Raw genomic sequence first — 27,390 nt, 5'->3', positions numbered from 1 at the left:
TTTTTTTCGAAAGTATGCTAATTTGAACATTTTTGTTTATTGTAAGAGCTACACATAAATAATATAAATAGCATGTAAAATATATTTTAGATTGCCCATCAAGCTCATAAGGTAAATATAACAACACTGTACGCCTTGGTGTTATGCATATGGCCTACATTACCCATAATGTCACTATGAAAAACCTGAAATGAATTAACAACAATGAATGTGGACTTTTAATACAAATTGTGACTACTTGCTAAATAAATATCCTACTATTATGACAGCAGTAGATATATTTAATTTGTAAAAGTTATTATGTTAAACGTATTTATTAATAATATATAGTGCCATTGGTACATTGTAATGTACTAATCTGAAGCATCAGATACAGGGGCAGATGTACCAATATTGGATACTCCGGAGAAGGATTCAGGCTGAAAGGCTGCTTCTATTAAGTCTTCCAAAGGGGTAGATGATGGCTCTGTTCCTCATTGCCCACCTGTAGTTGCTGCCTCCTGTCTTCTTGATGCACCTTCTCCTTGGTGAGGGAAACGGGCCGTTCCATTGCTTCCAGATTTTTTTCCAAAGACCTTCTGGTGGCATCTACAGCATTTATCCTTTGCTGTATCCTGGTTCTATTTTGTCTTTTGTTGCCTCGGGAACAGACATGAAAGATTTCCCAACAGCTTCTCATATTCAGAGACACATCCTCTACAAGAACTTCCAACTCTTGGACAATAAATCTATACTTTCTCTTCCTGCCAACATCCTCTTGGGATTCCTGGCTGAAATTCCTCCTGTGATGGAAAATTATCTTTCTGTTGTGCTGCTGCAAGTAAAGGTACTTCCTGAAAAGGGTGAGGTAATCACTTAAGCTGATACAGACACACACAAATAACTATCTGCCAAAGTTGAAGGTACATAAATCATATTTTGAAATTCCTAATTTAGATTTGGTATTTGTTGCTATTTAGGAATTGGTAATTATCATATTCATACATCAGGTCACTAGGATCCTACGCGTTTTCCAACCACATTTTTCATTATTTCAAAATATGCATGTTGCCATATTCTGTAGAGGAGTTTTTCTTATATTTTAGAAGTTTAAACTTTTTGAAAAAGGCTTATATTAAAACAGTCTCATGTCTACCATTCTGATATGGAATGATGAGGAGACTTAAATGCCCCAACATAGGACTACATTCTTCCCCATAGCTTAAAGAATTGCACTTGGGTGGCTTTGTATTTTATTGCTGTAATGTTTCAGATTATTTTGTTTAAAGGGAGTTATTTATTTAGGAAAATAAGGTTTCTAGTGACAAGATTAAAAAAGCCTAATGGGTACGTTACTACATTTTTTTTAGAATAGTTAATGGCAGTGGGTTTTGCTGAGAAGTTTCTACCTGTTTTGATGTTTCACACAAAAGGTTGTTTTACTGGCAAGCTATTACAAAACAGCATATCTTGCCATTACTTCCAGCAAAAGTCCAATTTGAGTAACCATAATAATTCCCAAAGTCTGGAAAGATGAGATTTGTAATTATTATTTATCAAATTTATTAAAGTCTATGAAGAATGTTCATTTATGGCTGCATCCTTTTTCCTATCCAATCTTAACTGCACTGCAATAAAGAAACGGCAAAAAAAACGTGTGTTTTTATGTTTATTGGTTATAGTAAGAAAGAAGTTGTTGCCTGATTTTATGTTTTTGGCTTGCTTAATTTGGTTGTCTGCTTTTATGTTTTTGGCAATGCTTAGCATTGTTATCCTAAGTGCTCTTAATGTGCTGTTGATAAACATTTGGGGGCATATTATCAAGACAGGCGATAAAATTATCACTGCTTTAGCGGCAAAAAACTACTGCTACAACGGCGATAATGGGCTTGATAATATGCTCTATGGAATTCCAATTGAAGCCCATGTTAAATGTGAAGGACATCTAACATGGGCTTCAATTGGAATTCCATAGAGCATATTATCAAGCCCATTATCGCTGTTTTAGCGGCAGTTTTCTGCCGCTAAAGCGGCGATAATTTTATTGCATGTCTTGATAATATGCCCCAAGGGCTTTGCAAGAACAAATAAACACACATTATATTCTTCTATCTAGAGATGAATTTTTCAGAAGCTGTGATTCTGAGAAGCAAAAGGAAGGCAAGGATAGAGAAACTGTTATGTGTGGAGGCAGTGCGCGTAACATTAATAATCAATGGTGCAGTGTGGCTGGAAAACAATGTTTCAATAATATAATCACCTATATTTATAGGAGTTCTCTGCAAGAGCTGTTGGAGAAACTACGTATAAAAAAGAACTATGAAAAGAATATTTTCTAATTTTGCATTTGAATTGATTGCCAGTAATGCACATACATGTTTGATCAGGGCACAAGACAAATTTGCGGCTCACTTGCTACATACTGTCACATTACTGTGACATGCTGTAAGTTCACCTACCTTCAGTGATGAGAAGGATGACATCCCATCTAAATCCACAAGCCCACACCGAGCCATCCATAGTACACTGAGTTTGGATAATGTTGTACCCAGATCCCTTTTAAAATAACAGAAAAGAGAGCAATCAGCATTCTACTAAAAGTACTGCTAGGGTTGTGGAAGTGACTTGTGTTTTACTGAATGGGTGTATTATTTGAACTTCCAAATAGTTGCTACTAGGTGTTAATACATTTTGTTCGAATATTCAAGGTCATGAGAAGAATACATACGGTGGTGGTACTCTTGCCTTTAGGATGAGCAATTAAAATTCGATTTTTATAAATAAATGGTCATTCTTGTATTGTTATGAAAAATTATAATTCAGAGTCTGCCTACTACTCTGCAGAGTAGGTCTCTCTACAACAGTGTGTTAACCACAACATATCATCTAAACATTATGGGCCTTATTTATGAAGGACTTGCGCCACTTTTACGTGACTTTTAAAATGGGAAAAAGACACGCACCGGTGGCGCAAGGCCTTCATAAATAAGGCCCTATATTTGCAGCAGGGCGCAATGCAATATTTTGTGAGAAACTTTAGGAAGGCCAGCTGACTCAACAACAAGAAGTGGATGTGGTAACGATGTCGAGGATCACTGCTCTCATCTTTTATTTGGGTGTCAAGAAGGAATAAAAGAATATGGGTTGATGCTTCTGAACTTAGAGATCTTCCTCTGTTTGTGACAAAAGGGCCAAGCATGGTATTGGTACCAAGTCGGATATGGAATCATCCCAATATTACGTTTTCACTTGTCCTTGCAATGATAGTAATGGAGAGAAAAGGCTGTTTGAGGGATTTGGAGGAAACCCTATAGACTCAGGGGTAAAAGGAACTGAAGGATAGCAAAAACAATAAAACAAGCATTGGCATAGCCAATTGGCCTCGCTTTTGGGACCTCATAAGTATTTAGTTATGCAGCACAATATCCTTGGTACAACAACAGCAACTGTTGCATGGCAAAACACTTATAAGGTCCCAAAGGTGAGACCTATTGGCTATGCCAATGCTTGTTTATTTTTACAAATTAAGCATTGCTTCAAGTACACATCTACATACAACAAGCAACGCTGAGTCCTAGAGAAGAAACAAAGAACCAATCTGTGCTTACAGCCTGAACGGTAGCAAACACACCCGGTGTCAGCACTCTACCTACAGAGTTAAAATACTGTGTCCAGACCCTGGGGTTCGAGGCCTTTGAGGTGAAGGACGGCTTTGGTGTGAACAAAACAAAATTGTGAAACCGGAAGGCAGGACAAAATCTCGCAAGTGTAAGGAAAGGCTCACTAAAAAAGATGGGACGGAAGAAAGAACGGGTGACAGGAGGGAAGGAAGAAGGAATAAGGGAAGGATTGTGGGTGAGGTAAGAAGGAAGGCAGGTGAGGGAAAAAGGAAGAGGGAATATAGAAAAGACAGATGGAAGAAAGGACAGACAGAAGAAAGGAAAGAGTGAAGGATGGAATAATGGAAGAGAGGCAGGAAAGAAAGGTGGAAAGCAGGGGAGCAGGGAAAGGAGAAAGAATGGAAAGTCTGGGATCCTGGGGCAAAGGATGGAGGTGGACAGGGGATACTATGGAGGGACAAATAGAATGAGGGAAGGAACGATAGGGGACGTGAGAAGGAAAGGGAGGGATGTAAAAAAGGTAGGGCAGAAGGAAACATGGAAGGTAGGAAGGATGGACGGAAGAGGGGAGGTAGGGCGGAGCAGACCGAGGGAGGGGGAAAGAAGGAAGGTGGACAAACAGGGAAAGAACCTAGGGAAGGACAGAGAAAGGGGGCAAAGAGAAAAGGAATAAAAGGAATGAGAAAATAATGGGGAAAGAGAAAGAAGGAAAAAGATAAGGACGAGGGAATTAAGAAGGTGAAGGTGAAAGAACAAAGAAACAAAGCGCAGGGGTGAAGATGCAGTTTAGTACGGGGGGAGAAGGATGAAAGATAGGAAGAACTAGGGGCATATTCAAGAAGAGCCGTCCACACACAGCAAAATAATAAAACAAGAAGTATTCAATTTGTAAAAGCTTATTTGCACTTTTGTTACCACACAGGTGAGTAAGTTTTACAGTAGATACCAGCTTCATTTGAGATGGCTACAAAGAAGTATTGCATTCTTCTGTATCAGCTTGCACCTTTGTCAACAAACACTGAAGAAAGACTGTGTATTCGAACTATGTGGTACACATAGCTAGGATGCATTGATAAACAAGTTAGAAAGACCACTTTGTTTCCACGATATTTGTAGAATCTTTAATATGGCTGCCTATACCTAAACGGTGATGGATATATGCTGCGGTTTATGGCAGATTACTGTGCATCTCCATAAAAAACAACAAATAAAAAAAGCAGCAATAACCCGGGAAGCCAGCACTAGACAGTACATCAGCAGAAGCAGATTGAGAGGCTATTAGGGGGCAGCTGACAGAAACGTAGAAGTGGGGTGGCTGACAAGCAAGGCAGGAAAGCGGCAGACAGAAGTGAGGTGGTGAGCCAGCTGATAAGTGAAGTAGGGGGGCAGCGCACTGAAGTGAGGGAGAAGGACGGGTCACAGAAGCGAGGAACAACAGACACAATCACACAATAGGGCGGTAAAAAGGGCACGCAATGAAGACACTGATCCGTTCCTACCTGAAAAAGACGTGCGGCCCCAAGACGCGCTCTGTGGTGGGGGAGGGGTGTTGAAGTGCGAGCAAGTACGATAGAGAGGCGGAGCATGTCGCGCGCGCTTGTGTGTGTAACCGCACTCTCTATGCCTCACAAAAAGCTGTGGTTGGCTTTTTGAAGGCCACTAACTAAAAGTTTCGCCAGAGCAGTGCATGCGCTGCTCAGGCGAGACCTAAAAAGCTGGTAGGTAGCAAGCTATGTCGTGTCCTGGGGACTTCTACCTGATCGTCTAACAGAAAGCAGAGGACTGAAGTATGAAACTTCAGAATATCACCAAAAAGTGTCGCTAAATTGTGCGTGACAATGTGCCAACATCCTATTCATTAGAAAAAAAGTAATGCATTAAAGAACCTGTAGCTTTATCCCACATTTCAATTTAGTTTACTCATAACAGGCATTGCTGCAATCTTAGCACAGAAAAACAGTAGTTCATCAGACTGTAGTTGACTCAAAATTTAAACATGCCTTACGAGGGAGAGCTACTGTGAATTTTCTGCAACAGATGGTACATGCTCTAAAGTCGGAATTGTAACAATCTAACAAGATCAGAAATATGGGGAGGTACAACAAAACACACAAAGAAGCCCTATTATACGAGCACAAAAATTGAGGAAATCATTCATACAATTGAAAAGCAAAGCAGATTCTAATCTGAGCTGTGTGGCAGAAGACAGCAAAATATGGCACCCAGTTTGAACGGTGGATGCAAAACAGAGATCAGAGTACGATCATATTAACTGAGCAAAGCTTTGGTTTTTAATAGCTTTAACTGGGTGGTTCAGACCTACCACAATATGACCGAGATCCCAACATGTTGGAAAATGAGAAAGACAAATGTGGGAGCAATTTAAAAAAATTGGAACCAGTGAACCTCATAAATGTTGAATTTGTGGCAAGTACCAAACGTAAGTGGATGTGGCTAGAAGCCGTTGCTTCAAGAATAAATGCAAGCATTAATCTTCATAAGAGCTTCACATTTTAGGAATGGGCAATAATAGCCATTGCAACACACAAATCACTGACTCAGGAAACTAGAAGCAATCATCCCATGCACAGGAAGTGACATCACTTCCTGCCTTTTTACTACTTCAATCAACCCTACGTGGCATCCCATTGCTCTAGGAGCCCCTACCAAGAGCAGACAGTGATTAGGATATTGTTTGATTGGGCTTGTTACGGTCAGGAAGACCTTTGAGTCAGAAACCCTGCTCCACTCCAAAATAAGACAACAGCATGTAGCTCACCCATTACACCATACTGCCAATCCCCACAATCACACCCAAACCTAAATGACCCAAACACTGATATTCCATTCACACAACCAATTGACCAAACCTTCTACACATCCCACTAACTACCACACACCCTCACACTACAAAACTCAAAATCCAAATCATGCTCATTAAAGCTCATTGTGCAATACTCCATGCACCAGACATCACAGACCTCATCACTTATCACAAGCTTGATGTCTCTTTATTACTAAAATATGGTTCACCCCCTTATACTAACACATTCAAGATGTCCCTCTTTCCACATGCTACAGCATCCATCTTGTGGACCTCACACATAAGAAGGGAGGAGTCCTCATTGCAATCCATATGTCCTCTTGGCCCTGCCCCCTAGGCAAGCAGGTAACACTTAACTTCATGGAGCTGCTGAAATGATTCTTCCCACTGTCTGCAACTCAGACCGCATCTTCCATCTCATCTACAGGCCTCATGGTCAGAACAAGGATTTCATTGATGAATTCTCAGATCTCCCTACCACTCATCTATCCTTACCTGCCAACGCCACCCTCTTGGGTGACTTCAACGTCTCAGACAACTCAAGTTAAAAAAAGATATAAACTATTTAACCTCGATGCCACACTTAACATGGTAGAGCATTACACACAACCAACACACTCCAAAGGTTACATCCATGACCTTGTCTTCTCAACATCACCAACAATCAAATGCCAACCACCCATACCACTGGACTGACCCAACACTTTGCTATCCCTATCTCACTGCTCACGATTCTACTAAGAAACCCAGGTCAACACAAAAAAGAAGGCCAAACCTACAGATCTTTCAAAGACTTCTCCATAGGCAACCTAATTCTTGAACTACTCTCTCACCGTGTCCACTTGACATCTGATGCCAACACCCTTCTAAACAACTGCAACACTTTTTTAGAAAACTATGAGAACACTCACAACCTAATCCAAGCACGAAAGTGTAAGCCAAAGCATTCAAGTACCGGGTAATGTAAACGCCTCGCTGACAATAAACAATCCATGTGCGAAGGAAAGAAAGTGGAAGAAAAAAACTGCAGATGATCTCACAAAACTGACGTTCCTCTCTGTTACGCGCAGACAGATCCCCACATCAGTTAAACAAAGTACTATACCAACACCATCAATGAAAGCACCAACAGAAGCAGCTTTTAAAGACAACCGAACACTGCCTTAAATCCCAACCTGGAAGGACCAGTCGCCAAACCAAGAATGTTCACTGAGTAAATATAATGAAGAAACCTTGGTACACATCTTCTGTGTTTGCCCGAAGTTCTTGAAAGAAAAGAAAAAAATACTTAAAGGAATTTTTAGAAATATAAAAATTCGATCTTGCAGGCAAGCCGTAATTACGGGGCTTGGTGGCTCCTCTCATTTGCTGGGGTGTAAAATTTGTTAAAGCAAACACCAAAGCAATGGAAAACTATCATAAGGCACTTGCACTTTTATAAAGGAGTAATATTGGGGAACGATAATTGGAGAACAGGTAAGAACAAAGTAACATTGTGAGAAAGTGCCCTCTTTCTTGCATTGGTATGCCCCCACTTTTTGCTGAATTGCTAATGTTCTTTGACTGAGTGTGTCCTGGGCTCCTGCTAATCAGGTACCCAGGGCCTATGTTCCTTCCCTAAAATTGCATTGAAGCCTAAACCCAATGGGCATCTCTGGCCACAGGTCAGCTCCTGGTAAATGGTACCACAGGTACCCATTGCACTGTAACCAGACATGGCCTCTAAGGGCTGCAGCACTTATTGTGCCACCCTTAGAGGTCCTGTACCCTTACACTCACACACTGCCTTTGCAGGCTGCGTGTCCTGGTGCAGAACAAAGTGAAGAGTGAACATGGCACACATCCCTATATGCCATGCCTACAAACCACTGCTCGGCATAGATCAGGCACCCCTCTAGCTGGGTGCACTATGCCAGTTGTGAGGGTACAGGTGCAAGAGCCCTGTACAGGTGCAAGAGCCCTGTACCCCTACAGTGCCCACGTCCATTCCTGGGCATTGTAAGTACAGTGCCACCATTAACAGTATATGGTGCTTGGAGTTTGTCATTACGAACTCCACAGCACCATAATGGCTACACTGAAAACTGAGAAGTTTGGTATCAAACTTCTCAGCACATTTAACCCACACTGATGCCAGTGTGGAATGTAATGTAAAATGCACAACAGAGGGCATCTTAGAGATGCCCCCTGAAACTCGACCAACTTCTAGTGACTGGACTGAGTGGCTGCTTAGGCTGCCACCAGCAGACATGTTTCTGGCCCCCCTGGGTCAAGAGTTTGATGCTCTCGGGGCCTGAAACAATGCACATCCTGCATCCGAGGTGCCAAGCCTCCAACCCCAGGATGGGCAGGGTTAACGAAGGGGAAGCTTCAAAGGCATGCCACCTTTGTGAGCCTCCCCAGACCATTTGCTGCTTTCAGCAACTGGTCCCCACTGGTTCTACCCCCCTCTTTGGATGGGAGAGCAGGCAGGAAAAACAAGTGAGGGAAAGAGGTGTGCCTACCTCTGCCAACTCCACCCCTCAGGTGGGGGAGGCGAGGTGAAGCACAACTCTGAGACCCCGCCATCTTGAGGATGGGGGACCCAACCAACCAGGGACAGGCTCCTACCACCCTCCCCCAGGAAGGTGGCACAATAGGGGGAGCACCCACCCCAGGGAAAGGACCCATTGGTCCCTGCCCTTTACCTACCTATAACGCCCCTAAATCTAGTATTTAGGGGACACCCTGAACCTTGCTTGCACCCTGAACCCTGTTGCAAGTCCATCACTACCATCCAGTCTCCTGTGTCCAGGGCAGATAGAACCTGAAGTACACAAGAATGTAGTTGTTCCTAAAGAGGTAACGAAATACAGGTAGGAAAATACAAAAATTAGTGGGGGGGGGGGTGGCTTCCATTTTAGGAAGTGATGACCTCACATACTTGTGAAGGTGTCATGTTTCATCATGGGGCGTTTTTGCCCCTTGTGGAGAGGGAACTGCAATACCCCATAGGGCCCACAAGAGGGCTCTTTGGCAGAGATCTTTCAAAGTAAAAAAGCAGTGAGGGTGAGTACAAGTGTGTGGAGGAGGTGAAACTGTGAGTTAAAAATACCACAGAGGTACCCTAAGGATGAAATGTATTCCTGCCCCCCCCCCCCCCTTGTAAAGTTAAAAGCAATAGCTAAACTGTTACTTCCCAGCAATGAGGAAACACAATGTATTGGTCCAGGAGGGATTCATGGCATTTATTCAGGACCGGGTACAAAAATTAATATCTGTCCTTACCCAGATTAAGGAATGGGAGAGTTGTGGTGTACGTATCAATAAATTGCCAACCTGTACCCTCATAAAAGTGAGAGTGGTAAAATAGATGAAGGGAATAACCATTGTGGTCAAAAACCTAAAACAATCGAACATGTAAGTGAGGGGAGAAAAAATAGGGTAAGAATAGAGTAGAGCCCCTGGAAAATATCTACTGGGGCTTTCAAATAACATGCTTGAGGTGCAATATGGGGCTTTCGCATTGCTGGGTGTTACTCATTCTGAAAACTAGAGTGAGGGAAATGCGTTCACGTGCAGGTTTTCCAGCCTGTGCAATGTCTGTGTTATTGCTGTATCTGCGCTCAAAGGGAACCATGCACACCACTCTATTTGCAAAGTTGGCGAATATAGTAATGGGATCTACATTACATCTGCTGCTTTTTCAAATAGGGATCGCATGGTGCCTATAGGGTCAAGTGTGTGAAATTTATGCCGAGCTGTACTTACAATGTATTGTGGAAACGGGAAAAGGGTCAGCATCCTCTCCCTCCAGGTACAAGTGAGGGAGGTCCGGCAACCTGTGAATCCAATAGTATGCATGCATGATTTGTGCTGCTCTATAGTATGTTTCAAAGTCTGGTGCATCTAGTCCAGCCATGGTGTAGGGGAGAGTTAGTGTGGACCATCCTACACGTGGTTGCTTCCCGGCCCAGGCCAAGCGAGTCAATAGGGTGCGCAAAATGAGAAACATTGCTTTTGATAATAAAATCGGTATACTGACAAACTGAAATAGGAATCTTGGAAGGACAATCATTTTTATAAGAGCTATACGGTCCATCAATGAGAGGGGCAGTCATATCCATTTCTCTATTGCATCTGTTAAATGTTGTATTGCTCTCTCATAGTTTTCACGTATTATCACCTCAGGGTCAGTGTGACCAGAGAATATAGAAGCAACGAGAGTGGGCATCCTTGCAGTGTACCCTGTGTAATTGATAACGATGCAGAAATCTTTCCATTCATGTATACTCGCGCTGTGGCATTCGAGTAAAAAACGTGGATTTGTTTTATAAAGATGTCCCTGTAGTGCTAGAGGCACTCTTGTGGTGTAACACCCTGTGATGACCTTTGACTACCATTATTTTAACTGACTTTGATGTGTTATTTTATCCTAGCTTGAATGTACAATGTCCAGTATATGCCTGTTTCTTTAAACATTTCTTTATTGTAATCTTGCAGTCTTTAAGTGGGAACTGTCACGGACTAGAACAGCTTTGCCAAGAACAGAATGTGTGGGATGTGCATTTGAAAGCATGAGAGGGAGAAAGAGGTGTGGAATGTACTTTTTGGTCTTGAAGTACAGTGTAGAGAGCAGTGATGCACAGATGTGGTCAGTGTTGCACATTGAGAGATGTGATGCTATAGAGCATTGAGAGATGAAGTATGTGAATCTATAAGCAGTTGTGCACAATTGTGCACTGTGTTGTACATTGATGAGAATTATGAAGTTCTTATTACTGGCTTTGACATAGGCTCATGTCATCCTGAATTCTGACTACGCCGTGCTTGATCTTAGCAAACAGTTTTGTGTTCGTATTCAAAATTGCGTTGCAGCGCTTGCAAGTTGTTTGAGTTAATCACATTCAAGGTCTTTTTGTTTTTGTGTGAGATTGTTTAATGTACTTTCGTGAGCTTCGTTAAGATAAAGGCTGGAATAAGCAAGGGAACGTGAGAACTCCTTCCTGCCATTGAATGCTTGCCTGAAAGCTGGCCAGTTTCAGGAGCGTTCCTGGCGCGGAGGGAAAACTCTCAAACCTTCCAGTGTAACTTTTGGGATTATAAAGCTGAGGGTTGTTGAATTAGAAACCTGAAGTTTGGAATCCGAAGAGGGACGGACATGTCTACTTCGGAGCGTGGAACCCTGGTTGCTGAGCTCTTGACCACAACTGTTTCATTCTCCCAGTCAGGAGTGGGCTAAGATGGAGTGTTTGCACCAAGTGAGGTATTGAGTTTTGACTAGTGCCATTGTGATGCGTGGTGTCAGTGGCTGTGGTCATTTGAGGTGCTTGAGCTTTGATTATTGCCATTGTGATGTTTGGCCAGTAGCTTTGATCATTTGAGGAATTTTCTTTGTGATGTGTAAGTGAGCCGAGGTATACATCCAAAGTAAACATTTGATGTATATATATCTTTCTGCTATCTTGCAGGTCGTCCAGCATACTATATTTTCTTCAGTGTTATGTCATATTATTTGCTGCTTGTTTATTCATCAGTATTATTCATGCATTTAACTGCTATTGCTTGCATATAAACATATATTTATATATATGTATATATTAGAAAATGATCTGCATTTGGCATCTGGGAAAGCCTTTCTGTTAGACAGCATTGTGTAAAATAAAACCCCAAGCCTTATTCTAAAAGAGAGAGTCCTTGCATTTTGTCAAATAAAACCCATTTCTAGAGGTGTTGTTTGTAAAGTCTTTTGCTTCACCGAGTGTTGAGCCATCGTGTGGGATCTGTATTATCTGAGAGGCATATATAGAAAAGACAGATGGAAGAAAGGCAAAAGCAAGACAGTTCCCTACGCCCACCTGTCACAGCACCGCTAGCATGAAAGGCCTCACTGTGGCTTTCTAAAACACATATTGCGGGCCATTTCTCCAAAGAGATTCACCCTATGGGGATAAGCTTTTCCTGCTATGTGTTTTAGAAAGCCACAGTGAGGCTATCCATTCCAGGTGCCTTCTCGTTGGGCGTTTCTTTGAGTGCAGCTATTTTATTTGTTGGGCAAAGTGTTGCTATTTTCCCTAAGGGCATTAGTTAACCACTTCATAGTTATGCGGTATGAATAATCAATGGTAGATTTGTCTGTTTGTGTAGGTCGTGATGAGTATAGCTTGGTATAGTATGTGCAGAACATATGTACAACCTGTGCTGCTCCTCGTATAGGCTCTTCTGCATCGCCGTGTACCATTAGCACATCATTCTCTGGTCTATTTGGTCGGGTCAAGACTGCTAGTGTAGCACTCGGTCTATCTCTCTCCCCACATATTCTAGCCGTAGCATATTTCCCTAGATGTGTGAGCCTATTATGGGCTAATTCGTTATATTCTTCCAGTGTAGTTTTAATATGCGCGAAGAGCTGCAGGTTGGACCTCTCAACTGATGCCTGCCTCAGCACTTTCAGTTCCCCTTCCAGTTTCTGTAGCTGATTTCAGATAGATCGCAATACTCCTGCATGCTTTGAGATTGTAATAACACGAAAGTACACTTTGAAGGCTTCCCAAAGCATAGCTATTTTGGGGACACTGCCCATGCTAGTATTGAAATGTTCATCAAGAATATGCGGTTACATCGAATGCGGTAAAATGCATGAGATTAAAATGCTGACGTTACAACGACCGCGTTGTTACAACGTATACCATTAAATCGCAAGTCATTTCTACGACTTGCTGTAGGGGTCGCGCTGGACTTAGGTATAGTATTATTTACTATTCCAACTCCAGCATGCACTACATTAGGGAAGGTGTTGGAATAGTAAATTATACTATTCCTTAGTTTAGAGCGCCTCCTACAGCAAGTCATAGAAACATTATAATGGTTAGCGTCATAACAACGAGGTCGTTGTAACAACCGGGTTGTAATCACATGCGTTGTACCACATGCAATGTAAACGCTGCTTCCCATTCATCGATAGTCTGCACAAGGTATTCGCAAAAAACTGCAACGAGGAGTGAGTATTGCGGGAAGCACCATGTAAAAGCTTTTGGTTGCATATCTTTACCCTTCAGAGTGAGTTGCACAGGGGAGTGGTCAGAATAGGTTCTGGGCAAGTGTTCGAAATGGTCCATGTATGGCACGAGGCAGCGGGATATCAGCCAATAGTCTATGCGTGTATGGATATCATGTACGGAAGAGTAGTGCATGTACTTTCTGCATCGGAGTTGGTATGTCACCAGGCATCTACCATCCCTCTGGTTTCAGCTATTGCTGAGATAGCACAGGCTGCTACCACTGGTTTCCATGGCGGGCCTCTAGATCTGTCCATTCCGGCGGATAGGACACAGTTTAAGTCTCCCCCCCCATAATTGGGGTATGTGGCTATACTTCATTATTTGGTTGTGCAGCATGTGGTAGAATTGCAGGTTGTTGTAATTAGGGCAGTAGGTGCATATATGTTGTGCCTCAGGGTGTCCCTAGCTACAGTGAGCAATCACATAACTACCCTCGTTATCAAGATGTACTTCTGTGACTTTGATGACTGAGCCTTGACTGGCCCACACCAAGGCGCCATGTGCTTGTGATGTAAACCCGGCTGCAAGGCAGTCTCCTTTCATCCTACGCTGAGACAATAAACCAGTTTGGGGCAATGTGTGTCTCCTGCATTATGGCCACATCTATGTTGTGTCTTTGTAGATATAGATTTACTTTGGGAACAGCGTTTACAACGCAACTTTTACCCCGCACTACCTTCACCACGCCACTTTTACAACACAAGTCGTTACAACGACTTGCGCTGGGGGGCGCTGTATGATAGGGAATGGTTTAATTTAGTATCCAAAACCTTCCCTACTACCACGGGGACTGGAGTTGGAATAGTAAATTAAACTATTCACTATCCAGCGCCCCCCACCGCAAGTCGTTGTAACGACTTGCGTTGTAAAAGTTGTGTGGTAAAGGCATGCGGTGTAAAAGCATGCGTAGTAACGACATACATCTGATAAGGCGGGATTTTTGATCTCTTATCTGATTGCTATAGATCTAGATCCCAACTCTGGTCGACTGAACCTTTGTTACCTGTCATAGAGTAAAAAGCAATCTACTACTAGGTTAATCAGTTCAAACTTTACGCAACTCTGAAGAGCCACTTACCACAAAGAAGTTTTAAGCTTTTATTATAAAGCCAAAGATAACTGGAGATACAAACATCTCAATATAAGGTTCAAAAGATATACTGGCATCAATACAAACATGAATTCTCTAAATGCTCTTAGGCGACAGAAGAATATCACCAAGACTAATTCAAAGATCAGCAGGTTTGCAAGAATAGACACAAGTTGTAACTTGAGCGTCATTTACAAAAGGAGAAAAATTCAGATTAGACTGTCCCTACACTAGACTAAGTGACATCCCTACTTAGCAGAATCTTAACCTAAAAAGGTGTCAGCCGTGGTGACTTCCAAAGAAGATCACTCACTTTCCCTTAGCCTCTGTTGTAAGTCTGTGCATCGCAGTCATGCCCTCTCTGCCTACCCGTCCGCTCTCTAAGGTTCCTCAGGCCATCTGCTCTAACTACACCCAAGGGTGCTGTCCCTAATACAAAATCACAATTGCAGTTGAAACGCCCCTCAGAGACGCCCCTCACGTACACCTCTCACGTGGTGTCGGTTCTGGCTTTTTCCATGCTGATACTCATCTGGGCTCCTTGTTAGCGTTGACCTTGCTTCTCAGGCTCTTCTCGGCAAGACGGTACCCCCCAGGAAATTCCTGAAGCCTCCTCCAGGCCTGTGCCTGTCTCCCCGAACAGAGCTCTATTCATCACTCTCTTGATTGGAACCCCCTCGCACCTGCATACAGACACCCATGGAGTGGGCCCCAAATTCCGGCCTCCAACTTATCTCCTAAGTCGTAACACTTCGAGCTTGGTTCACAATTTATGCTTAACACGACCTGATTCTAACGAGCACATGCAGATCAAAAGAAACGACCTTATCTCTCCAGGCCTACTAGAATTACATGAAACAGGCCTGTGCACCCTATGAACCTTTATTTCTTAGCCTAAAACAGTAATCTAACTTATTACACACTCTGGTTATAGGAACACTTCTAAAAAACATATATTTGCAGTCTATGATCAATAATGCTTTGGATTATAACAGCAGTAATCCATCTTATGTGAACTGTAAAGGCATGTTTTCTTTTCAATGTATAGCCATGAGGCCTACACGTTTCTACGTTTAACAGCATTACATTCTCCTCTGCAACAGTCACATAACATGAAATTAATAACATTCTAACATCTTCTAAACATTTCTACATTAGCTTTTCACTCGGATATATATGCATTCTGTATTAGTTAAACACTCATATGTATGTGCACTATATAAATTTGACACTCTAATGTGTTCATTTAACTAAACTCGTACAACGTGCTTGTAAATATGGTGCACTTCTACATTTTACTCAAATTGCGCTCTCTCAGTTCCCCCCTTTGATGACCTTTAGAGGTCATCACCATCACAACACCATCTCTAAAGGAACGAATTGAATCAAACAGAACTCGTTGCAACACCCCCTCGCTTTATCATTTCTAGAGCCCTCAGACTCCTTTACTGGTTGTCCTGCATCGCAGCTAACCTCTGCGCCTGCTCTCTCATGGATCTTTGCAACCTATTTGACCTATACCATTAATACAGCCTCACTAATCCCCACAATGTGATTACGCAAATCACTATTATGATGATAGGTTTCAATATGTACCAAATGAAACTCTTCCCTAGGTTGGCAAACCAACCTCCAACTTTACCCATTCCATGACCCACTTTTTCCCACACATTCACCTTTGTCAGATCCTCAATTTCCTGGTGAATTTCAGTAATGTTCCGTATATATTTCTCAAGAGGTTTTGAATTGTCTGGAATGTAAGTGCAACATTCCTAGACCTTCAAAGCCTTACAGACTCCGCCCTCTTTGGCTAACAGAACGTCTAAAGCAAGTCGGTTCTGGAGAACCATTGCTCTTATCGATTGCATCTCTCCCTCTACCAGCATTAATGATCTAGCAGTGCTGGCAGATAATCTATCTACAACTGTTGCCAATCTCCTAATCTTGACATCATTCAGTATTAGTCCCAAAAGGGGGAACATGGCACCAAATACGTCTCCAACAACCTCGTCATTGCTTATATCCCTTCTCCCTCTGGCTTGAGTTCTTCGCTCTATGATTCTATGATTCTAGATCTTTAGCATGATATATTTTGGGGAAGACAATTGCTAAATAACATGATCCATACCAATTATCCGGTAGTTTCACGTATGCATTTCTTCCACATACAAAATATACATTCGGAATTACCTGCATTCCTTTCAAGAAATCCTTTGTATAATATTCTAATTGAAAGGCATGTTCACAACTTACTTCTCCCACGAACACATTCTCATAGTAGGTTTTACCCCTGTGTATACATAGCTTCCCCTTTTGCGTTCGATCTAAAGCTATTGGACCATTACTACCCTTCCTTTTGTGTGACTTTTCCTCCTCGGTCCAATCTGTTTTCCATTGGCCCGAATGCCTTTAGGATCTTCTTCCTTCTGTATCGATCATCTACCTGCCCTATAAACTTTTTCTCAATTTCTGACACTTTGCAAGTCAAATTATTTCTTCGAGCATATGAAGTATCTAACGTATTCCAAGGAATGAAAAATTTCCTTAATCGATCCTCACTCTTGTAGTAGTCCCATTTATTCATATGTTTGTAGGCCGGGACCTCTGGTAAAACAGCATCAAAATCTGAAAAATAATACTCAAAGCTATCGCGTCCATAAAATATACTGAGCAACAAGCTACATGTAATTCCATAAGTCAATGGAAGATGATGATACCTGATACCTTCGTCTACAGAAACAATGGTCAGAGTCTATCGATTCAATTGAAACAATAAATGTAAGACAAACAATTAATCAGGTGTAGAACAAAATGATATTGTATGCCAAGGAGTGCTTATGTTATTTAATCATCAGTTCAGCACAGTATTTCACAAGTACCTGGTTCAATTCAACAGGTATCTAGATATAAGGAGTATCATTGTATCCAAACAAAAAGAAATACAATTATTCAATTACGTCATTGAATCATATATGTATCATTGGAAATTCATTCCATAAATATACACCATTTACAAGCTTCATGTAAGGAAACAAAACAAAACGTTGTACATCAATTATTTACATGAATATCGCGCTCTAAGTGATAGGAAATAGGAAAACAGTTGGGTAGGATAGGTGTGATGGGGAACATGTGAGGACTGGGTAAAGGTGGTTGTGACTAGGAGCAATCACAGTGGAATAAAATAAACCCTTTACTATGTTCAAACATAGGATTAATCAACAGAGTGACACATCTCCTATGTATATGTGCATATTGGAACTACAGATCTAAAGACAGACTGTAAAGGGTTTATTTTAGTCCACTGTGATTGCTCCTAGTCACAACCACCTTTACCCAGTCCTCACATGTTCCCCATCACACCTATCCTACCCAACTGTTTTCCTATTTCCTATCACTTAGAGCGCGATATTCATGTAAATAATTGATGTACAACGTTTTGTTTTGTTTCCTTACATGAAGCTTGTAAATGGTGTATATTTATGGAATGAATTTCCAATGATACGTATATGATTCAATGACGTAATTGAATAATTGTATTTCTTTTTGTTTGGTTACAATGATACTCCTTATATCTAGATACCTGTTGAATTGAACCAGGTACTTGTGAAATACTGTGCTGAACTGATGATTAAATAACATAAGCACTCCTTGGCATACAATATCATTTTGTTCTACACCTGATTAATTGTTTGTCTTACATTTATTGTTTCAATTGAATCGATAGACTCTGACTATTGTTACTGTAACTAACTTCACTGACCCAGGTCAGAGGTTTCTTAGGGTGTACCCCATTGAAACTTACTACCTTCTTCTACAGAGGCTGGCAATTGCATGCAGACGTAGCAGTCCTTTGCATCCATGGCATCAATGTATTCATACAGTAATTTAGCATAGGCATTTGATTTGAAATTCCCTTGTGATTCATCTACGTGCAACCTACGAGCTTCTGCTGCTAGTAAAACTTTATCTTTCTCTGTATTGTCCTCCTTTTTACCAGCAGTATTAGGTTTCAAGGTTACTACAACCTTTGCTTCATTTGTTGCCTTTGCTTCATTTTGATGTCCCACTATATATGATACAGTAACTACTAAAGCTATAAGAAAAATTACTCCCACTAAAAGTGTGCCTACTATGCATTTTGCTTTACGGTTTGGGTTGCCGGCCTCCATGATCTCAAGACAGTGTAGTTCCAATTTCCTGTTACGACACAAAGTCTCTTTCTTTGCTCCTTCAACGATGCTTTCTTTGTTTACTCGGTCTTTTCGAACCACACCTGGAAGCTGACAATCCTTCTTGAGAAATCAGTCCTTTGAATTATAGCAACAGACAACCCTAGCCCTTCTCCGTCCACTAAATGGAAGAGTCCCTAAATTTCTTCTTCTTCCACTTGGCGCTAGGTTATCTTCTCAATCTTGTTCATTTACAAAGTCTTTTTAGGTGTCTACGATCATGCGGGTTCCAGCAGCTCTAATCACATACTCTAAAAGTTCTAAGCGAAGAATGAACTCCTCGAGTGTTGATACCATTGAACCAAAAGTTGGAAATTCTACTCTGTTTAAAACCAGTTCTCTTATTCTGCTCAGATATGGAGGATTGGGGACAGTGAGTGTCAGCAACCCTTCGGCTTCAACTCCAGGTACCAACAACGCCACTTCCAACGTTATGATTGGGTCAGTACTGGTCACTGTCACTTCCCTCACCCTCCCGGATCTCCGTGCACACGACATCTGCTGCAAGGTAGGTCCACTCAGGAGTGGCGTATCTTCAGCAGGGCACGCGCACCCTCCTTGATCTTCTTGGACCCTCCTGTTCCTGATTCTGTGCACCTTCGTCCAGATCTGAGTCTTCGGATATAGGAGCAAGGGTTCTTCCGGGAGTTGGCTTCAAGCTCGGCCTCTTCTTCCTTTCAGGCCAACTAGCTTCTCCACGCCTTGTTCTCCTATTTCTTGTTCTCACACTCAATTCTTGGTCACTTGTGGCTTGATCAGTGTCTGAGTCGTATTCACAGCAACTTTCTCCTTCTGTGGCAACGTCAGTTTCACTGTCGTCCTGTCTTTCTTCCGCTTGATCTGTTGTGCTCCCAGCTTCCTCCGACACCCCCACAGCTTGACTGGTCCCCTCTATTGATTCTTCGTCCACAGTTGGATTTTCCTCTGTGAGAGGAGCTGTTTCTGCTAGGGGTGCTGGAACTCTTCGAGTATGGGAGGCGGGTATCCAGTTTGGCAGCCCTCCGCATTTGACAGCAGTATTCGTTGTCAGGATTATCTGATAGGGTCCTCTACAGCGCACATCTAGGCAGTTCTTCCGGACATGCTTCTTTACCAGCACCCAATCACCAGGGCACAGGTCGTGGCATAGGTCTCTGGAAGATGGAATTTCAGCCGCCTGCACCTGAAGAGACACAGAATGAATGACATCAGAAAGTCCCTTGCAATAATCCAGGATCAGATCATCTGTGATATTCAACAAAGCTGCAGTTGGGACAGATGGAAGTCTCATTGCCCTCCCCATTAGAACCTCGTGTGGGGAGAGACCTGTTCTCCTGTCTGGTGTACTACGTATACTCATGAGTACCAATGGCAGGGCATCAGGCCAGCTTAAGGATGTCGATGAACACACTTTGGCCATTCGGGATTTTATCGTCCCGTTAATCTGCTCAACAATTCCCGAAGCCTCTGGTCGATAGCTACAGTGCAATTTCTGATCAATATTTAATGCAGAGCAAAGCATCTTCACAACTTCACTGTTGAAATGTGTCCCTCTATCTGATTCCAAAGAGGTCGGCACCCCGAAGCGTGGTATTAACTCTCTAAGCAACAACTTTGCTACTGTGAGTGTGTCACACCTGCGTGTAGGGTATGCTTCGACCCACCTGGAAAATATACACACAACCACCAAAACATACCTAAGACGGTTGCATTTTGGCATTTCAATAAAGTCTAGTTGCATTCTGTTGAAAGGCCCACCAGACCTCCCAATGTGACTCAATGTAACTGGTGTCTTTTTCCCTACGTTCAATTGCTGACATGTTACACACCTCTGGCACACTGCTTCTGCGGCTACTCTAAATTTGGGGTTATAGCAAGTCTGCCTAAATACCCGCAACATGGCATCTCTTCCTAAATGTACTGGACCGTGTATCTGACGTGCCATTGGGCTCACTAATTCGTTTGGTAATACTGCCCTTCCATCTGCTGAAATCCACAAATCCATTTCACTTTTTATACACCCTGCAGTTTCCCATGTCTTTTTCTCAAAATCTGATGCGTTCTCTTGCATGCCTTTTAAATCATCCCAAGTATCAACAGTTTCTAGCATCATGTTTAATTCTGTCTTTTCCTGTGTCCCACCCACTTCCACTTCCGTGAAAGAGTATCCTTGCTCCGCGCAGTAGCGTGCAACCTCATCGGCGTACCTGTTGCCTTGGGACACAAAATCCGTATTTTTCGTATGTGCTACGCATTTAACAACGGCAATTGCTGCCGGACCTTGCAATGCTTCCAACAACAGTTGCACGAACTCCCCATTTCGAATAGGTGAACCTGAGGAGGTCATGTAACCTCTCTGAGACCACAATTGCCCGTAGTCGTGAACTACACCGAAACCATATTGGCTGTTTGTGTAAATGGTGACTCGAATTTTGCTACCTGCTAAACAGGCACGTGTCAATGCAATGATTTCAGCTACCTGTGCGGAGTGTACTCCTTCCAGGCAAGCGGCTTCCACAACTCCAGTAATGGTGCAAACAGCATAAGCTGCTCTCAACTGACCAGTATTGTCTCTTACACATGAGCCATCAACAAAGAAAATTTCATCAGGGTCGGTCAACGGCTCATCCACAATATCTGGTCTTGGTTTGGTACATAGTTCAGTCACATCAAGGCAATCGTGATCTTCACATTCCTCATCTTCTATATCATTAGGGAGTGGCATCAAAGTGGCAGGATTCAAACCAGAGCACCTCTTAAGGGTCACGTTCTCTGCGGCAAGAATAACTTGCTCGGAGCGGGTGAGCCTATTATTGGTCAAGTGCTGTGTCTTGGTCCTGGTCATCAACAGTTCTACAGAATGAGGTACATACACCACTAATTGATGTCCCATTACGATACTCTCACACCTCTCAATGCTGACACCCGTTGCAGCAACGGATTTGATACATCCGGGCAACGCTGCGGCTACAGGGTCTAAAGTAGGCGAGAAATATGCAACTGGTCTACGGGCATTTTCATGAATTTGTGCTAGGACTGACAAAGCACAACCTTCTCTCTCGCAACAGTAAAGTAGAAATGGTTTTTCGTAATCTGGCATCCCCAAAGCTGGAGCACGGCACAAGTCCTCTCTCAGCTGTAGGAATTACATCAAACAATCCTTGTCCCATGGTACCGGATCACTCACCTCCTTGTGCGTCAGTTTTTGTAAGGGTTTTGCTTTCAGGGAAAAGTTAGCTATCCACTGTCGGCAATAGCCAACCATTCCTAGGAACATCCTGACCTCTCTTTGTGTCATGGGCGAATTCATTTTCATGATCGCCTCTATCCTGTCTGGTGACACCTTCCGTTTTCCTTTCTCAATTCGGTGACCCAAGTACTGTACTTCTGTCAGACAGTACTGTAATTTGCTCGGAGACACCTTGTGTCCATTTTCAGCTAAATGGTTCAGCAAGGTGATGGTGTCTATCTTACAAGCTTCCTCTGTTTCTGACGCAACAAGTAGGTCGTCTATGTACTGAACTAGAACCGAGTTCTGTGGCAGTACTAGACTTTCAAGATTTTTCTTCAGCAGCTGGTTAAAAATCGATGGGCTTTCTGTATACCCCTGTGGGATACGACACCATGTTAATACGCGATTTTCCAGCTTAAATGTGAAAAGAAACTGGCTCTCCTCATCTAATGGGATTGAAAAGAAGGCCTGGAAAAGGTCTATCACTGTGAACCACTCAGCTTGGAATGGTATCTGAAACAGTATCACTGATGGATTCGGTACCACTGGACAACATGAAACAACTATGTTATTAATCTTTCGGAGATCCTGCACTATTCTGAATTTCCCACTAGGTTTCTGCAAACCCATAATCGGGGAGTTACATGGACTACCCACGATTTCTTTCAGTATTCCCTGCTTAATCATGGAGTCGATCACGGGCTTTATTCCTGCAATCGTCTCCGGGGTCAATTTATATTGAGGCGTTCTTGGATATTCAACATTTGGTTTTATCATGATTTTCACTGGTTCCACTCCTTTAATCAATCATATCTCTTCTCCAGTGAAGTCCCAAACTTCAGATGACACAGTATGCCTTAAATCCCACGGGAGCTCTTCTACTGTCAGGGTAGGATACAGTTCTACGCATACTTTTGAATTTGCAACTTTGAAGGTGGCATCATCGTCGTTAGTCTGTACCTCTACTCCCTGAGGCGTGCAATATATTGTGCAATTTAGTTTACACAATAAGTCTCTTCCTAGCAGACACACAGGACTAGAATCACATACTACAAACTGATGTTCATCGCTGTATTTTCCTATTCTCACTAGCACTGGTTCTGTCAAAGGGTTAGTCATTCTCCTATTTGCGACTCCTACCACTTGAATGGTCTCCCCCGACATTGGCAGGTCCGGAACCACTGCTGATCTCAAAGTTGATCGGGTAGCCCCAGTATCTACCAAGAATGTCGTAGGACGCCCTGCCACCTCAGCCTCAACAAACGGTCCCCTTTGATCCACCTCTAGAACTGCCCCGAGGGTACAGTCCTCCTCTCTATTCACTCGCCGTCCAGTTAGTGGATCAACGTAGTAACACTCTTCTCCTCCTACTAAAAGAGGCATTTGTCTATAAACCTTTCCCCCTGTCGCAATCTTTGGTGGTTGAGGGAACTGGGCTCGAGGAGCCAATGTACCCCCTTTGACCACCTTACCCTTAGGTGCTGTCACCCCTCTTACTGGAATGGTCTGAACTTCTTCCTCCTCTACTTCCAGTTCTCCGTTTTCAGGATTATAGGGACACTCGCGTTTCCAATGTCCCACCTGGTGACACTGGTGACACTTTGTCGTCCTTTTCAAGGAAGGTCTCGGATTTTCCTTGTTGTCCCTATTCTGATTATTCGATCTCCTTCCCATTGTCCCTGTTCCCTGTTGCTGCTGTCCACCCTTTCCAGCCGACTGCGTCTGGACCATCATCAATTTCTCTTTAAGTTTCTTTGCTTTGGAATCTATTTCATCACTGCAGTACCTTGCATATCTCAAAATTTCATCCAATGGTTTGTTTTGCCAACAAATTAAATGTTGCTGAATCATCAAACAAATATCAGGTCTCAATCCCAAAACGAATTTCGATACAAACTGTCCTATGTCTTTGGGATCCATTACATCTAATCCACTGTATTGTTTGAACGTTTTCAGCAATCGCTCATAAAATTCATGGACTGTCTCTTTGGGTTCCTGTCTAGTTCGGTCTATTTTCACCCAATCAATATCCTGCGGTGGCACCTTCTCTTTCAGCCATGTCATCACCCTTTCATATTTTTCCATTACTCTTTCTGACGGTCCATAGTATGAGCATTTCTTTCTGGCTCTGCTGTGGGCCATTCGACACTAACCTTGCATGCCGTCCACAAGTCACCTGGCACCACAATATCAAATAAGGTGTTCAAATCGATCCACAGTACTTTAGAGATTTTCACAAACCTCTCTACCTGTTTGTACCACTCTACGGGGTTTTCTCTTAACTTTGGAAACAAATTTTAAATGCAGCCAAATCTCCCCTACTCCAGGGCACATGTACATAACTCCCATTCGCTATTTCTCGCAAAGGGTATGCCTCCACCCGCAGTGGCCCTCCCTCCGGGGACATCACAATCGTGCTCCGCCTGACAGTCCCTTTCTTGGACCACCTTTCTTCCCATTTATCGCGCCTTTTGACCATGTCTAATGTCTCTGAATATGTGTCAATTCTTTCTGACATACGGTCTAGGAGAGAGATCAATCTTACAGTCTATTGTGGATAGACCTTGTTGCTTGGTTACCAGCATTTCTTTTATGTTGTCTCCAAACTCCACCCCTGTTGCTACATCATCCAACTCTTGTGAGTTTGTGCTTTCTTCACAAGCTCTTGAGGACTTACATTGGTCAAAATTTAGCTTTGGTTGATTCCTGTTTGAATTCTCCATCCTGGCAAGTTTATGTGGGTATTGGCAGCCCTACACAGTACCAGATAGTGTACTCAGTTACACTACTGTGCAGAGTCTGAGATCCTCACTCAGCGCAGACCCTGGCTCCAGAACTCAACCAAAGCTGTATTGCAGCTCTATTTCCATGCTCCAGTCGCAAAGCGTATTATATGTCTAGGTGTTCCAGGTTGTCCGCAGTGGTTGCTGCTCACAGCGCGAGTGTATGCTGAGTGTCTGCTGAGAGCTGAGCATGCTCTGGCCCCGAAGGTAAGGTCTCAGTCACCAGGCTCGAACTGCAAGGCCCCAACAAACTTTCATCTGTATTTTGTCTTTCGAGGGGCAGCAGCATCATTGGCTGTAGTAGAACCTGGCCTGCACGAAGGTATGACATTACCACGCAAACATTTACAATGCATGCTTTTATAACACAGTTTTTACATCGCAGCATCCATTACAACGCATGATTTTACATCGCATGACATCACAACACATTTTTAGAAACTACATTTACAATGTATACCATTACAACACATACCATCACAATGCATATTACTTTTAGGGCAATAGTAGGGTAAGTGTTGGATACTGTAGGGGTAAAATGTAGTATTCCCACTCCAGTGAGTGCAACAGTGGGGTAATTGTTGGTTAGTGTAGGGGTACAAATTACTATTCCCACTCCAGTGAGTGCAACAGTAGGGAAAGTGTTGAATAGCGTAGGGGTAAAAATACTATTCACATGTACCCCAAAACCCATATCCACCCTAAAACTTAAAAAAATCCCTTTACTTACCTTATAAAGCATTGTAATGGCATGCGTTGTAGTGACATGCATTGTAATGGCTGCGTTTTAACGGCATGCGATGTAAAGGCAGTTGCGTTGTAACGGCCACATTGTGAAGGTAGTGTGTTGTAATGACTGCGCTGTAATGGATGTTTCCCGGCCTGCACCGGTATCGTTAGTGCTGATCCTCTACCTGCCAGGCACCCCGCTACGCCAAGCGATATTCCACCGGCACCCACTCCTCCTCAGCATCCGTGCTCCTTCGCGAGCATACACCCACCGGGTCCGCGGGACAGATCGCTGGAGCCCCACGCAGCTCTCACTGCCACTGCACAGCCAGATCACCGACGCTGTGCCGACCGCCAGCAACAACAGTCATCACGGACCCCAGCAGGGAGGGCTGCACACCATCAGGTCGTCCGCGCAGATCACCACACGGGCAACGCGGGGCCTAGGAGCAGCAGTCAGGGACCGGAGTTGGCATCATTTTGGGCTCCAAGTCTTTAGTGCTCCCCGTCTGACATATGTGATGTCAGTCAGCAGCGATAGTAGGAGATTCTGCAGGATTCTGCGAGAGCGGCACCGGGAGTTTGCCTAAGGCATGGCCATTTTAGGGCCTGGCAAGTTCTGTCCTCTGGCTCTACTCTATTCTTACCCTATTTTTTCTCCCTTTTTTTTAGGTTATTGACCACAAAGGTTTTTCCTTCACCTATTTTACCACTCTCACTTTTATGAGTGTACAGGTTGGTAATCTATTGACACCTGCACCGCGACTCTCCCATTCCTTAATCAGGGTAGAGACAGATACTCATTTGTCTACCACTTGGTCCTGATGAAATGCCATGGATCCCTCCTTGACCAATAGGGCGTGAAACATATCGATCCGACCCACACTACTCGCGACTAAACTGTGTTTCCTCATTGCTGGGAAGTAACAGTTTAGCTATTGCTTTTAACCTTACCAGGGGGACCCTGGTATAAATTTCACGCTTAAGGTACCTTCATGGTATTTTTAACACCCAGTTTTACCTGCTTCACACACTTGCACAAACTCTAACAGTGTTTTTACTTTAAAAAATCTCTGTCAAAGAGACCTCTCGTGAGGCTGTGGGGTATTGAAGTTCCGTTCCCACGAGGAGCAAAAACGCCGAATGATGAAGCATGACACCTTCGCAGGTGTGTGAGAGTATCACTTACTAAAAAGGAAGCCTCCCCTCCCCCATACCTTTTTGTATTTTCTACCTGTATTTCGATACCTCTTTAGGAACAGCTATCCTCTTGAGTACTACATGCTTGTTCTTGGGACCCAAGTTACTGGACCTCTTTAGGCTCCCTGTCCTCATCTCTAGTGATTTGTGCCAGAAAGAACCTGAGCCAGAGTAAGCATCTTGAACTTTTCTTTTTTGAGGAAGTAGTTGAGGGCTCTGAGGTAGAGGATAAGAAAAAGGTCCTCCTTGGGGACCAGGAAGTAGCAGGAATAACAACCATAGCCTACTTCTGGCACTGGAACCCTCTCTATGGCTCCCTTGGCCAACAGAGTCTTGACTTCCTCTCGTAGTAAAGCAAGGTGATCCTCCGTCAGCCAATCATATTTAGGGGGTATGGAGGGGGAGGCAGTCTCCAAGGGGAGGGAGTAGCCCCTTCTGACTATCTGTAAAACCCACCTGTCTGAGGTGATGTCTTGAGTTGATGGCATATCCTGCCAGCAACTGGACGCCCATGATCAGGAAGGATTTGGCTTGGTGGTTGAGGATGGAAGGGGGTTTGTGGTCTGACCTGACTTCTGGCTGCCCAACCAACGGTGTTGGGGAAAGCTGCCCTCATGGCCACGCAGAGGCTACAGAACTTATATGGTCCTCTGGCTAGGATAGAGCTAGCACAGCTGGAAGC

General features: G+C 43.2%; 1 protein-coding gene across 1 annotated transcript in view; it reads right to left on the bottom strand.

The window, feature by feature from the left end:
- Positions 1-27,390, bottom strand: part of LRRC56 (leucine rich repeat containing 56) — a 594,120-nt gene that overhangs the window by 316,435 nt on the left and 250,295 nt on the right. Inside the window, exon 7 of the mRNA XM_086958939.1 lies at positions 2,439-2,535. Coding sequence (XP_086815065.1) covers positions 2,439-2,535 — 97 coding nt within the window. The remainder of the gene's footprint in view (positions 1-2,438; positions 2,536-27,390) is intronic.

Source organism: Lissotriton vulgaris, chromosome 2_1 (genome assembly GCF_964263255.1).
Source record: "Lissotriton vulgaris chromosome 2_1, aLisVul1.2, whole genome shotgun sequence".
NCBI classification, from domain to species: Eukaryota; Metazoa; Chordata; class Amphibia; order Caudata; family Salamandridae; genus Lissotriton; species Lissotriton vulgaris.
This window is presented reverse-complemented; position numbering and strand designations above follow the sequence as displayed.